Consider the following 13,187-nt stretch of genomic DNA (forward strand, 5'->3'; position numbering starts at 1 on the left):
GTATCAGCGTACTCCGGACAAATTGGACAACATCGTTCGTGGTCCAGTTTTTCCTTTTACCCTTGGGAAAATAAAAAAATTGTTGCTAAAATATCATTTTTGTGACTAAAAAGTTAAATGTTCATTTTTTCCTTCCATGTTGCTTCTGCTGCTGTGAAACACCTGAAGGGTTAATAAACTTCTTGAATGTGGTTTTGAGCACCTTGAGGGGTGCAGTTTTTAGAATGGCGTCACTTTGGGGTATTTTCAGCCATATAGAACCCTCAAACTGACTTCAAATGTGAGGTGGTCCCTAAAAAAAATGGTTTTGTAAATTTTGTTGTAAAAATGAGAAATCACTGGTCAAATTTTAACCCTTATAACTTCCTAGCAAAAAAAAAATTTGTTTCCAAAATTGTGCTGATGTAAAGTAGACATGTGAGAAATGTTATTTATTAACTGTTTTGTGTCACATACCTCTCTGGTTTAACAGAATAAAAATTAAAAATGTGAAAATTGCGAAATTTTCAAAATTTTCGCCAAATTTCCGTTTTTTTCACAAATAAACTCAGAAATTATCGACCTAAATTTACCACTATCATGAAGCCCAATATGTCACGAAAAAACATTCTCAGAATCGCTAGGATCCGTTGAAGCGTTCCTGAGTTATTACCTCATAAAGGGACACTGGTCAGAATTGCAAAAAACGGCAAGGTCATTAAGGCCAAAATAGGCTGGGTCATGAAGGGGTTAAGTATATAATTCCACATGTGTTAATTCATCGTTTTGATGCCTTCAGTGTGAATTTACAATTTTCATAGTCATGAAAATACAGGAAAATCTTTAAATGAGAAGGTGTGTCCAAACCTTTGGTCTGTTCTGTAGATAGATATATATATATATATATATATATATATATATATATTTTATATATATACGCCTATTCTAGGCGTATATATCTATTCTATTTATTCTATTCCAACCTGTCCGTGTCATTTTACTGAACGCGCACAGGAATTGCCAGTTTTTCTATCTATCAATTATATATAGACAAAAAAGGACACAGCAGCACATGTACATGAATCTATGCCATGTGAAAACACAGACAAATATTCAATATGAATTATACTTCTCAAAAATATTTTTTTCACAAATTTTTTCAAAAAATTTTTTCTTCATAAAACTTACAGTAATAGATGAAATGAAGATTCTTAGTGCATAAATTGGCCAATTCAAGTGTGCCTATCAACCACGGCAAGGTGATCTCCCTCTGATGGGTCCTACTCTACCGTACATGCCACTTTTGGGCCACCAGCCTACAACTATGGACAAAACATGTCACTCTGGGCTAAACCTACAATTTATGGGCAGGTAGAGTTGATTACCGCCACCTGCAACGTCAATGGGAGGAGTGGAAGATCAGTCTGGATGCAGCCACATCCATTAACTAAATAGAGGAAAAATAGCCAACCAGCACTCCTAATGTGAGCACGTGCAAAGCTGCAAACTGCATCATATAGATAAAAAAGAACACAGCAGCACATGTACATGAATCTAGGCCATGTGAAAACACAGACAAATATTCAATATGAATTATACTTCTCAAAAATATTTTTTTCACAAATTTTTTTATATATATTTTTTTCATAAAACTTACAGTAATAGATGAAATGAAGATTCTTAGCGCATAAATTGGCCAATTCATGTGTGCCCATCAACCACGGCAAGGTTGATATATATGGAGCGGCCCCCAAACGCAGGGCTGCGGGGTACTCGGTACCGGGTCCCTCGGTCTCGGTTCTACGGGTGTCACGGTGGCCCAACCCGGTCCGTGGCCCTGCTAAGGGGCGCCCAAATAAAGGTGTAGGTGAGAGTTTTGTCAAGTGTTCGTGACGCCACCTGTGGTATTCGGTCAGGGTGACCGACGCTGCTAGGGGTCCGGTGGGGTGATGGAATGGCAGCTAGATGGTGTAACTTCCCACAGGTGAAGTATGTCCCCAGGGAGTAGCTGGTAATGGTGTAGGTCGCAGTAAATGACGAGGACACAGGGTTGCAGTCTATTTACCTTTTTACTGAAGGCTTCGGCATCCACAATCCAGAGCACTGCTAACAGGGCTGGCTGAGACCAGCCGGTCCGAAGGCACATCCAGAGTTCCCTTTGCAGGTGGAAATCAGTAGCCTTCCTACTAGCTCCTGTGTGTTGTAGTACCTCCCTGCTGAGCACCACGGGATAGTCCTCACAACTGTCGTGTATGTTTCTGTTCTTTCTCTCCGTCCCCCAGATGGTTTGGATAGGACGCACCCGTATGACGGGGTAGGCCTGGAGTTATTTTATAGGGACCCTAGAGACGCCCCTCTCCCACAATTGCCTCCGTTGTCTTCATTAGGTGTAAAGGTGAGACAGCCACCCTAGAGTTAACTGCCCTGCCGTAGTTCAAAGTAATGCGTAGAGCCTATTACTGCCTCGGCGTTCCGGCCGCCGGCTACGCGCCTCAGAAGGATGTTGCCGATCTTGGGGCACGACTCCTCCTGGTTCTATCTCCTTTGTGCTGTGATCTCGTTTCTCACTTCTCCACAATATACTTCGCTTCGTGTCCTTTCTTAGGATGCCGCTGCAATGAAGTGCAGGCACGGCTCCGTAACGATCTGTATTGTGCTAGCCAATGTCAGGATCCCACCCCTGACAGGGACCTCCCTGAGTCTTCCCAAGCATCTCACTAGATGTTACCTGGGCAAAACCCAGTCAGCTTCTCTCTAACTTCCTATCCGACTCCCAGTTTTACCAGAGTGTGAGGAGTGGCCTAATACATAGAACCTTTTGCTCCCCCTGGTGGCCGGAGTGTGAAGTGTAGTGTGTGACTGTGATACCTGGTCAGGTGAACTCCTTTAGTGCCATCAGACGTACCATCACTCCCCCTCTGGGGTGCTGTGTATGTATGTATATATATATATATATATATATATATATATATATATATATATATATATATATATATATATATATATATATATATATATATATATACGTGTTTTGATGAATTTCTCCTTTGAAAATGATGTGTAAATAACATAGAGAACTGCTGTATGTAAAAGCTCATGTTAAAATCTGATAGCAATCGCAATGCACTCGGATGTAAATTGGATGCTAGATTTGAAAATTGCATTGTATTTTTTACGTCGTTCCTCATGCGATATAAATGATTAGACAGCTTTATTCTTGGGATCGGTGCGATTACAGCTATACCAGATTTATATTTGGTTTGTGTGTTTAGCTACTGTCACACACTAAAAGACACTTTTGTTTTTAGTTTTCAACGAGTTTTTGCATCCCCATATTTTGAGAGCTATAATTTTTCCATATGTCGGCCGACAGAGTCATGTGATGGCTAGTTTTCTACGGGACTAGTTGACGATTTTATTGGCTCCGTTCTCGGGCTCATGACTTTTTTTTATTGCTTTCTATTCCGATTTTTGGGAGGCAGAATAAACAAAAAAACAACAATGCAGGAATCTTTGGGGGGCTTTTTCTTTAATTCTGTTTCGCGTGTTGTAAAATTTGTGAGGCAGCTTTATTCTTCAGGTCTGGATGATTACAGCAATACCCCATATATATTTTTTGTTATGCTTTGGTGCTTTTACACAGTAAAAACTATTTTATAAAAATAAAATATTTTTACAATGTTTTATTCTGAGAGCTATAACGTGTATTTTTTAGCTGATGGAGCTGTATGGCAGCTTGATTTTTGCGGGAGAAGATTACTTTTTAACCCCTTTCTACCATTGGATGTACTATTCCGTCCATGTGGGGTGGGCCCTACTTCCCATGGACGGAATAGTACATCCAGCGCGATCAGCCGTGCTGACTATCGCAGCTGACATCTGGAACTATGTGCCAGGAGTGGTCACGGACCGCTCCTGCCACATTAACCCCCGGAATGCTGCGATAAAAGATGATCACAGCGTTTCGGCGTCATAGGGAAGCATCGCGCAGGGAGGGGGCTCCCTGCGTGCTTCCCTGAGACCTCGGAGCAACGCGATCACATCTCCTACCTACTTCTCCCTGCAGGCCCCGGATCCAAAATGGCCGCGGGGCTGCTTTCGGGTCCTGCAGGGATGTGGCTTACAAGCGCCTGTTCAGAGCAGGCGCTGGTAAGCCAGGAGCACTGCCTGTCATATCGCTGATCTGACACAGTGCTGTGCAAAGTGTCAGATCAGCGATCTGACACTATAGTGTGATGTCCCCCCCCTGGGGCAATGTAAAAAAGTTAAAAAAAAAAAATATTTACATGTGTAAAAAAAAAAAAAAAATCCTAAATAAAGAAAAAAAAATATTGTTCCAATAAATACATTTCTTAATCTAAATAAAAAAACAAAACAAAACGAGGCAAAAACAACGCTTTATTATTATACCTCCGAACAAAAAGTAACATAGTAACATAGTTTTTAAGGTTGAAGGAAGACTTTAAGTCCATCTAGGTCAACCCATAGCCTAACCTAACATATGCCCTAACATGTTGATCCATAGTGGAATAACACGAGATCAAAAAATAGGATATAAATATCCATGGTACCGCTGAAAACGTCATCTCCTGCAAAAAAAGAGCCGCCATACAGCGTCATCAGCGAAAATATAAAAAAGTTATAGTCCTCAGAATAAAGCGATGCAAAAATAATTATTTTATATATACAATAGTTTTTATCGTATAAAAGCGCCAAAACACAAAAAAATGATATAATTGAGGTATTGCTGTAATCGTACTGACCCAAAGAATAAAACTGCTTTATCAATTTTACCAAACGCGGAACGGTATAACCCCCCCCAAAAAAAAAAAAAAAAAAAAAAAAGAAATTCATGAATAGCTGGTTTTTGGTCATTCTACCTCACAAAAATCGGAATAAAAAGCGATCAAAAAATGTCACATGCCCGAAAATGGTTCCAATAAAAACGTCAACTCATCCCGCAAAAAACAAGACCTCACTTAACTCAGTGGACCGAAATATGGAAAAATTATAGCTCTCAAAATGTGGAGACGCAAAAACTATTTTTTGTAATAAAAAGCGTCTTTTAGTGTGTGACGGCTGCCAATCATAAAAATCTGCTAAAGAGCCCGCTATAAAAGTAAATCAAACCCCCCTTCATGAACCCCTTAGTTAGGGAAAAATAATAGAATTTAAAAAATGTATTTATTTCCATTTTCCCATTAGGGTTAGGGTTAGGGTTGGGGCTAAAGTTAGGGTTGGGGCTAGGGTTAGGGATACAAATAGGGTTGGGGCTAAAGTTAGGGTTAGGTTTGGGGCTAAAGTTAGGGTTAGCGTTTGGATTACATTTACGGTTCGGATTAGGGTTAGGAGTGTGTCAGGGTTAGGGGTGTGATTAGGGTTACCGTTGGGATTAGGGTTAGGGGTGTGATTGGATTAGGGTTTCAGTTAGAATTGGGGGATTCCACTGTTTAGGCACATCAGGGGCTCTCCAAACGCGACATGGCGTCCGATCTCAATTCCAGCCAATTCTGCGTTGAAAAAGTAAAACAGTGCTCCTTCCCTTCCGAGCTCTCCCGTGCGCCCAAACAGGGTTTTACCCCAACAAATGGGATATCAGCGTACTCTGGACACATTGGACAACTTTTGGGGTCCAGTTTCTCCTGTTAACCTTGGGAAAATACAAAACTGGGGGCTAAAATATAATTTTTGTGGAAAAAAAAATTATTTTCACGGCTCTGTGTTACTAACTGTAGTGAAACAACACACACACAACACATCTAGATAAGTTCCTTGGGGGGTCTAGTTTCCAACATGGGGTCGCTTATGGGGGGTTTCTACTGTTTAGGTACATCAGGGGCTCTGCAAATGCAACGTGACACCTGCAGACCAATCCATCTAAGTCTGCATTCCAAACGGCGCTCCTTCCCTTCCGAGCTCTGCCATGCGCCCAAGCGGTGGTTCCCCCCACATATGGGGTATCAGTGTACTCAGGACAAATTGGACAACAACTTTTTGGGTCCAATTTCTCCTGTTACACTTGGGAAAATACAAAACTGGGGGCTAAAAAATATCTCTTACCCTTGGGAAAATAAAAAATTGGGGGCGAAAATATCATTTTTGTGAAATATGATTTTTTATTTTTATGGCTCTGCATTATAAACTTCTGTGAAGCACTTGGTGGGTCAAAGTGCTCACCACACATCTAGATAAGTTTGTTAGGGTGTCTACTTTCCAAAATATGGTCACTTGTGAGGGGTTTCAATGTTTAGGTACATGAAGGGCTCTCCAAACGCAACATGGCGTCCTATCTCAATTCCAGTCAATTTTGCATTGAAAAGTCAAATGGCGCTCCTTCCCTTCCGAGCTCTGCTGTGCGCCCAAACAGTGGTTTACCCCCACATATGGGGTATCAGCGTACTCAGGACAAATTACACAACAACTTTTGGGGTCCAATTTCTCCTGTTACCCTTGGTAAAATAAAACAAATTGGAGCTGAAGTAATTTTTTTGTGAAAAAAAAATTAATTGTTCATTTTTTTTTAAACATTCAAAAAATTCCTGGGTAACACCTGAAGGGTTAATAGTCTTCTTGAATGTGGTTTTGAGCACCTTGAGATGTGCAGTTTTTAGAATGGTGTCACACTTGTGTATTTTCTATCATATAGACCCCTCAAAGTGACTTCAAATGTGATGTGGTCCCTAAAAACAAATGGTGTTGTAAAAATGAGAAATTTTTGGTCAACTTTTAACCCTTATAACTCCCTAACCAAAAACAAATTTTGGTTCCAAATTTGTGCTGATCTAAAGTCTGATGTAAAGTAGACATGTAGGAAATGTTACTTATTAAGTATTTTGTGTGATATATCTCTGTGATTTAAGGGCATAAAAATTCAAAGTTGGAAAATTGCGAAATTTTTAACATTTTCGCCACATTTCCATTTTTTGGCACAAATAAACGCAGGTAATATCAAATAAATTTTACAACTATCATGAAGTACAATATGTCATGCGAAAACCATGTCAGAACCATCAGGATCCGTTGAAGCGTTTCAGAGTTATAACCTCATAAAGGGACAGTGGTCAGAATTGTAATAATTGGCCTGGTCATTAACGTTCAAACCACCCTTGGGGGTAAAGGGGTTAAGCTATACCATTTTTATTTACATTCATCTTTTTGATTGCGTTTTATTTCATTTTTTGTTCAGCGGTATGATGATAAAGCATCATATTTTGCCTCTTTTTTTTTCTACTATGTTCACAGGGTTAACTAGTGGGACAGTTTTAGAGGTTGGGTCGTTCTGCACGTGGCGGTACCAAATATGTGTACTTATTATATTGTTTTGTGGTTTTTTTTCATAATTTTTTTTATGCATACAATGTAAATATATATATATATTTTTTTTTTTACAAATTTTTTTTTTTTACTTTTTTTTGTACTCTTTTCTTTGTCCCACTATGCAACTTTCACTTTCTGCAGTCTGATCCCAGTTGTAAGGTAAAGCAATACAGTACCATTGCTATAACTTATAACCTGTCAGCCCTACAGAAACAAGTTAGTTAGATCATGCACTGCACATGATCTAGCTAACTTTCTAGTTCCTGGTGACCCAGATATCGTGATGACAATGTCTGGTCACCATGCCAATGATTGGGACCTCGCGATGACAGGCTTTTTTCACTCTGGCTGCACTCTGAATGCTGCGATCACATCTATCACAGCATTTAGTGGGTTAAAGTGCCTAGAGCGTTTCGGGCACCGCTCCTGACACTGAGAGTTTGGTGTCAGCTGTCAGAATCAGCTGACACTCAGCGGCTATCTCATGCACACAGCCCCTTGTGGGCAGGTGATCACCATGACTTACTTGTACTGCATTGGGAAGTCCTTCTCGATCATGATGTTATAAAAATTAAAAGTTTGAAAATTGCGAAATTTTCATTTTATTAAAAAATTTTTTTTAGATATTTTCAAAATATACACAAATCATATTGACCAAAATTTACCACAACCATGAAGTACAATATATTATGAAAAAAAACAAACATTCTTAAATTCACTGGGATCTGTTGAAGCGTTTCAGAGTTATTACCATAAAAAGTGACACTGGTCAGATTAAAAAATTTGGCCTGGTCTTTAAGGTCAAAATTGGCTCTGTCACTAAGGAAAGAGTGATATATCAAAGTGTGAGTTTCACAACATGTTTGTTGAAGTGTCTTACCCCACAAACAAAGAAGATTTATGAAGACTTCAAAGAATAGTTGTTGAAGCTCATCTGGAATAAGTTGTCTACGTCTAATCTTTTTGACTAATTTGTTTGATTTTGTTCCTTTTGGACTTGTGTGAAAATCTGATGTACTTTTAGGTGAAATTTATGTAGAAGTATGGAAAATTCTGAAGGGTTTACCAACATTCAAGCAACACTGTAAATTAAAGAAATCATTATTAATGTAATTCTTTTTTCCAAACAGGGTGTTCGGTTTTGTGGCCAGAAAGGGAAATGGCAATGACAATATCTGTCATCTTTTTGCTGAACACGATCCAGAACAACCTGCTAGTGCCATTGTGAACTTTGTGTCAAAGGTCATGATTGGGTCTCAGAAAAAAATGTAAAACGACTTTCTAAAAGACTTTTTTGAAGGACAATAATCCAATTGTGCGCTAGTTTTTTATCCACATATAAGCAATTGCATAAATACAAATAATTACAAGACTGAGAAGACAAGTAGAAAAGGAAAATCTTCAACACGGTATCAAGAATTTCATGACACATTCCCCTCTTATTATAAAAAGTTTTGTTTCATTGAGACTTTCAGTATTATGGTTCCAGAGATTATATTATATATACAGTTTTATGGTATTTTCTCTTTCTGCAAATATTGCATAGGAAACATATTGCTAACATATTTTTATTCCATACAATAAAAATAAAACCTAACCTTTTAATATTTTAAACCTCTAAAGAGCTTACACAGCCTAGCTGAAATCACTGCTGCCTTTTATATTTCTTCATCTAAAAATAGGAAAAATTCCGTGCAGGTATCCTTCTCAGTCCTGGAGCACAATCTATTTTAACAAAATAAAAAAAAATGCACACAAAAAAAGAAAAATCATAGACCATGGATATGCTGTGTAAATGAGGCACCCTTTTAGCTTCTTTAATGTCTGTCTTTAAAGCAACAGTTTTTTTTATGTTAAACCCAAATAACTAAGTCAGAAAAGAGGAAAGAAGAAACAACTTTGGAAATTAAGCAATTGTTAAAGTATGTTTGATTTTGAAAATGGTGAGTGCAAGTGGTTTAGAGAATAAGCTGAGAATTATCATTCTATTGTGAGGAGCTAAGCGCACTAAAGGTTTACTGTAAGTGGAACGCTGAAGGAAATTAAGTAGGTGACTATCAAAGGTTAGTGAAAAGAAGAGAAGTTGTTTGGGAAGGATTTTGTCACCCATTTAAGATTTAAATAAAGTAAGATTTTCACAAAGTGAAGATTTTTCCAGCATAAAATGCTAAGCATAATTTAAGGTAATAAGAGAAATTATGATTACTTTACCTAATATCCCAATGTGTGTGTAGATAGTCGTGAAAAACTATAGTGCAGTAAAGGCAATATTCAAGTTAACAGGTATCGGACATGTTGAACACTCTGGTTGTCATGTTCTAGAGTCTGCAAATGGAGAGAAGAACTGCCCTCTGGAATTATAATCCCACACACAGCAGGAATTTACTGCATTTTCATTAATATATTCCCACAAAACTATATAGCATCACAGATCAGGGAGCAGGTTTGACATTCAATAACACATAGGAATCTTACTAATTAGAGTGAAAAATAAAGATATCATTTTAATAGACAAATCTATTTACAGTTGAATCCAATCACTTTTATATGATCATGGAACCTCCAACGGCACTGTAATTCCGATATATGCAGAAGATAGTTCTTAGTACGGTTGGATATTCCTAATAATGTCTACATGTGCGTAAATATCGATTATTAATATAGAGGGGATATATAGGTACTTCAGCCACTTTGTCAACAATGGAAACTAGATACTATTTTTATTTTCTCAATGTTTATCTTTACCTGATGTTCACTCGTTGCGTTTTTTTACTGTTTCTTTTTTTTATTGAAATTAAAAGCTGCTTTTTGCAGTACCAGCAAAAGCTATGAGATGTCAGAAACCTCTTGCACACATTGTTTGTTTTTCTTGATTGAATTAGAAAACTGCTGCGATTTTGCACACTGCAGCATGTCACTTCCTTCAGCGTTTTTGCAGCATTTTTTCACAGAAAAGCAATGAGTAAGTGCAAAAATGCAGAAAAACACAGGTATTAGGTTTTGAGGTGTTTTGGTGCAAAAACCTAAGGAAATTGCATCATGTTTTTTTTGCGGCACTAAACTTTATCAGCATGCACAAGAGACAATAAAAACACAGCAAAAAAAATAAGCAAAGCCTACCTTTTGTAGCTGCTTCTTTACTGCCAAGAGAGCAGGTTTTGCCTGCAAAAAAAAAACCACAGCAAAAATGCAATGTATGAATATAGCCTTAGAGTGTGACTAGAAATTATCATTTTAAAGTGAACATTTCATGTGGAAAAATGCTATTGACCTGCAGCTATGGGGTAATCTGCAGCCTAATAGCCCTTGGACCCTGCTGCCAGGAGGAAATTAAATGCAATAAGGGCGGTGCCTGGCGCGAGTTCAGTCACTGCACTCTGTATAGAGCAGAGCTGCTGTCAGTCAGTGCCGGAAGCGTGGTTACGGCCGCCACTCTGTATACAAAGAGCAATGGATGAACCCATGCCGGCGCCGCCCCCGTGACTGAAAGCAGAATGCTGCCAGGAGGAATAAAGTTAATTTTTCCCAACAGTGGGGGTCTAAGTGCAGGCGCCGGGTAGGTTCATAATGCTATTATCCTGCAGATAAGCCCCATATCTGCAGGTTAATTGTGTTTTTTCATGTGACCGGTTCACTTAGAACGATCAGATTAGTTTAATCACATGTTCCAGCTGTTGTCCTTGTATGAAATGATGTCCTAATGAGGAATATTGGAAACATTGGATAGAATACCTAAAAGGAAGTGGTACACGAACATTGCTAAAACCAGTTCAGTTAGTTATGTAACTGTAGATGTTTTTTATTGTTGCATCGTGTTGCTTTCCTTCTTCAGTACTGATGTGAACTCTTTTTATGCAGTATGTCTTTCTACTTTGAATTTACGGTCTTGAAATTATTTTTATTTGATTGTTTTTTATTTTGTGATCAAGTTTCCTATCCTGAAGTTATTGGTCTTGCCAATCCTGGGCTTCTTCAAAGCCAGAAATCCATGTATGGACCAACCTGCAGGCAATGTACTTTTTAAAATGTTGACACGCTATTGTAGTGAATGCCTTATTTTAATGGTATATTACCATGTAATTTTTTTTATATAAAATATTTTAATGCTGCACATAATTAACAGTAGATGATAAATGTGAATATGGATTCACTTGCATTTTTTGGTTGAAAACAATTTACTATTCAGCACTTCACTTTGTAGTCTTCATTAGATTTTACACAGGTACTTTGATCTTTTTTACACAGAGTATGAATCACATATATGCCAGTAATCCTGCTTTTTAAGTATACTGTTATTTCACAGTGTTAATACATACAAATGCAAATTTGGTAAAAGCCATGTTTAAATAATATAATGCCAGTGTATTTATCGTCCTTCTGTCATATATACCTTACTCTGCTAGTTCTTTTTCTTCTGTACAAATGTATCCACTATGTAAAATAATTGCTTTACACATTCTTTGTATAGTCATCTACCTTTCCATTAAATATCTACTTTATTTAGATTATAATAAAATGTGAAATTTAAGAGTGTGTCTCAGTTCTTTTACATTAAAAGGGTTAGCCTCCTTTAGGGACATTTTTTCTTACTTAAAGGGGACCTGTCAGCAGGATTGTGCTCGTTAACCTACAGACACTGTCAGGTAGGCGCCGTTATACTGATTGCAATGATACCTGGGTGATGAAATTCGTCTTGTGGTTGATGTTTAATCTTTATTTTCAGTTTCATGTTAATGATATGCTTGTGCTCTGGGACAGCCTGTGGTGGGGTGATCTTCATGTGGTGCTCTGATTAGGTATTCATAACGAAGACTACTGACAGGTCACTAAATGAATATTATATATACACACTGAAAAAAAAATCTTTTGCAGGTAGACACCAGCCGTGGCTTCTGCGCTGCAGCATAATCACATGTGTAATCTACTATATAATTGTCTAAGGGTCACTTCGGTCTGTCTGTCTGTCCTTCTGTCTGTCTTTCTGTCTGTCACAGATATTCATTGGTCGCGGCCTCTGTCTGTCATGGAATCCAAGTCCCTGATTGGTCTCGCCAGCTGCCTGTCATGGCTGCCGCGACCAATCAGCGACGGCCACAGTCCGATTAGTCCCTCCCTACTCCCCTGCAGTCAGTGCCCGGCGCCCGCTCCATACTCCCCGCAGTCACCGCTCACACAGGGTTAATGCCAGCGGTAACGGACCGCGTTATGCCGCGGGTAACTCACTCAGTTACCGCTGCTATTAACCCTGTGTGACCAAGTTTTTACTGTTGATGCTGCCTATGCAGCGTCAATAGTAAAAACATCTAATGTTAAAAATAATTTAAAAAAAATAAAAAATCATTATATACTCACCTTTCGCCGCCTTTCCCGCTCCTCGCGACGCTCCGGTAACCGGTCCATGCAAGCGGCAGGTTCCGTTGGCAAGGATGGTCTGCGAGAAGGACCTGCCATGACGTCACGGTCATGTGACCGCGACGTAGTCACAGGTCCTGCGTGCCTGCGCGAGAAGGACCTGCCGTGACGTCACGGTCATGTGACTGCGACACGGTCATGTGACCGCGACGTCATCACAGGGCCTGCACGAGAAGGAGGCGACAACTACAAGGGTACCCTCGGAAGGTTAGTATATATTTATTTTTGTATTTTTTATCCTGTGACATACGTGGCTGGGCAGTATACTACATAGCTGGGCAATATACTACGTGACTGGCCAATATACTACGTGACTGGCCAATATGCTACGTGGCTGGGCAATATACTACGTGGCTCTGTGCTGTATACTACGTAACTGGGCAATATACTACCTCACTGGGCAATATACTACGTGGCTGGGCAATATACTACGTCACTGGGCAATATACTACGTAACTGGGCAATATACTCCGTGGCTG

General features: G+C 39.0%; 1 protein-coding gene across 4 annotated transcripts in view; it reads left to right on the forward strand.

Moving 5' to 3' along the window:
- The window catches only part of TNS3 (tensin 3), a 586,621-nt gene extending 574,797 nt beyond the window's left edge, over positions 1 to 11,824 (forward strand). For all 4 annotated transcript variants that reach the window (XM_077269387.1, XM_077269390.1, XM_077269388.1 and 1 more), the window contains one exon: positions 8,427 to 11,824. In XM_077269387.1, coding sequence (XP_077125502.1) covers positions 8,427 to 8,568 — 142 coding nt within the window. In that variant the 3' untranslated portion in view covers positions 8,569 to 11,824. The remainder of the gene's footprint in view (positions 1 to 8,426) is intronic.
- Positions 11,825 to 13,187: the final 1,363 nt, after the last annotated feature.

The sequence above is a fragment of the Ranitomeya variabilis genome, chromosome 6 (assembly GCF_051348905.1).
Source record: "Ranitomeya variabilis isolate aRanVar5 chromosome 6, aRanVar5.hap1, whole genome shotgun sequence".
Taxonomy (NCBI): Eukaryota; Metazoa; Chordata; class Amphibia; order Anura; family Dendrobatidae; genus Ranitomeya; species Ranitomeya variabilis.